General features: G+C 44.5%; 1 protein-coding gene across 1 annotated transcript in view; it reads right to left on the minus strand.

Annotated features, from left to right (window-relative positions):
• Positions 1 to 2,601, minus strand: part of SRGAP2 (SLIT-ROBO Rho GTPase activating protein 2) — a 104,440-nt gene that overhangs the window by 22,683 nt on the left and 79,156 nt on the right. The window contains exon 14 of the mRNA XM_033519847.1: positions 1,371 to 1,448. Coding sequence (XP_033375738.1) covers positions 1,371 to 1,448 — 78 coding nt within the window. The remainder of the gene's footprint in view (positions 1 to 1,370; positions 1,449 to 2,601) is intronic.

Below are 2,601 nucleotides of genomic sequence, written 5' to 3' on the forward strand. Positions count from 1 at the left end.
ACACCCAAACATCACACACCTGGCCCAGGTGGGGGCAGACACAGGGGATGAGGTGGGGAAGTGTTTCTGGGACAATTTGCTGCTGCAGATGTGCCATGGATTGTCTGCACTGCCAAAGGGAAGCTGCTCACTCAAGGAGCTGCTCCCCAGGGAAAAGTCCCTATCAGACATAATTAGATTTAATGATGGGGCAATCCTCAAACTGGAGCTATATATATCCATTATGTGACTGAAATTACCAAAGCTTGACTATTATCTTAATAACACACGGCATAATAAATGGGCCACTCCAAACCTGGGCATTATCCCTGGTATTAACTGCCACCAAGGGCTCTGGATGAAGTAATAAACTGCAGAGACCTTGCTGCTAACTTTGGCAGTCCTCTGCATCACAGGTTTTACAGAGACAAGTGAGATGAAGGGAGAAAAATAATCCTCTTTCTTATTCCTGCGTGGGACAAGAGAGCATTTCCCCAGGTATTTCCCCAGGCTGGTATTTCTTTATAGGAAGATCTGATTGTGATGCTTTTCCTGACTGTGACACACATTCCTGCCTCCTCTGCTCTGACAAACCTGAGCATTTTCCCTCTCAGGTAGCTGGGGACAGGTGAAATCACCCACCACACGTCGCTCATTAAACATCTCACCCCCAAAAGCAGAATCAACTCGCTGTGCCTAATTAATGACTGCCCCTCTCCTGCAGCAGCAAGCAGAGGAAAACACTGATGCTATTCTTTGGGAGCACAGATCCCAGGGATTAACACAAGCCCTGTTGTTCCCAGTGACCCCAGTGCTCCCAGCTCCTCTGAACCTGCTCTGCCAGGGAGAACAGCCCAGCAAGGAGCTGATGAGTCAGGAGGCTCCCAACTGCTCCCTGCCTTTCTGTGGAATTGTTCTTCCCAGAAAAAAAACCCAATCTATTAAAAGCTACCTCGAATTAACACTCTCTTGAAATTCCCCTCCCTCCCTCGATGGTATTTGGAATAAATGTAGCCAAGCTGTGCCTCAACAACATGAAAAAAACCCATGGAAATTCATCCTCCAGCACACAAAGAGCTGGGGGAGAGGGGAGGAAACTGCAGTTACACCTAATAATGAAATCCTCTACGTCCTTTAGTGTTGCAAACAATCAATAAGCTATCAGACATGAGAGGAGATTGAATTCAGAATATTTATTATACAGCCACTCCACAGGGTACAAAGCACAAACAGCTGAGAATTCAAGGTTAATGAGCAGCAGGGAGGTGTTTGGGAGAGCCTCAATCAGGAGACACAGAAATCCCAGGAACAAAAAGGAGTGAGCAGTTGTGAGTGCTCACACAAACCCAAAAGTTGGCAGTAATTTCTGGGGTATTGGGATATATTTTTACCTCTCTCAAATGCGTTTTTGATGTCGTTGACTTCAACCTGTGAGCCAGACACTCTGAATATTCCTTCGTGCTGCAGACCTGTGGGAACACAAGATAAATTAGATAAAAGAAGATGGCACCTTCAGCAGCTCCTGTAATCAAGGAAAAATAAGAAGACAGGCAGAAGGATGCTGGTTTAAAAGCCACCTTTCCCTGACATGTCCAGAATGTGAAAAAACACGACTCAGCACAGGCAGGAAAATTATTAACCCTTCTAAACTGCCAGAGTAACAGGGCTCTGACAGCCATTCATGTTCTCTCTCACCCTGGAGCATCCCCAGAGGATTTTACAACCCAGAGGAAGTCATAAAGCAGCGGTGGAGCAGCCAGGAGTAAAATACAACCAATGCCAGGAGGAAAACATTTAAAAGGTTTAAGAAGGACTCAGTTGAGTCTGTTGGAAAATCAAAGGCAATTCTGGAATCTGAGTGAAATCAGCATCTCCTGATGATTTATCCCCCATCAGTTCCCATTTCTGTGTGGTTTCAAGGATTTTTCCAGAAAATATCCAAGTATGGCCTTAAAGGAGGATTCTAGAACTTAGTTATTCCAATATAATAACATAAATAATTAATAATATAATAATAAATAATAAGATAAAATAAGATGATGAGAATGGGGCTCCAGATTTTGGTTTCTAAAATAGGAATGGAACAAGGGAAACAAACAGGACCTGCTAAGCTGGCCCTGCATCTTGGTTAATAAAGACAGATTCCAGCTCTTTCCACACGTGTTAATTAACAGCTGCTTCACACGCTACTAACAAATGATATCAATTAAAAATGAAAACAAATTGCGATAAATGCACAGCATTTAAGGCTGGGAGAGGTCAAGCTTCCAAAGAGGCATAAATCATCTCTCTGTGGCAGTAAGTGAGCAATTAATTCCCTGCTTGACCTCCTACATTCAAACACAGGAGCGTTCCTCCTCCTCCTCCTCCTGGTGAAGAGGATGATTGTTCCTGGTGAAGGCCACGTTCCAGGGCTCAAAGGAAGGTGAGTGGAGGGGAGGAACGAGTGATGTGGATGGATGGGAAGCTTATTTTGCAGGGAATAAAGGGATATTGTTGGCAAAACCACATTTGCAAGGTCAGTTATTGGGAGCAGTCATCGCAGACACCGGCAGTGCAGGCAAAAATAAACAAAAATCAGAGTCATTTTCCTTCTGTGGCAGCTTCAGCACGTCCTGAGCT

Source organism: Parus major, chromosome 26 (genome assembly GCF_001522545.3).
Source record: "Parus major isolate Abel chromosome 26, Parus_major1.1, whole genome shotgun sequence".
Classification (NCBI taxonomy): domain Eukaryota; kingdom Metazoa; phylum Chordata; class Aves; order Passeriformes; family Paridae; genus Parus; species Parus major.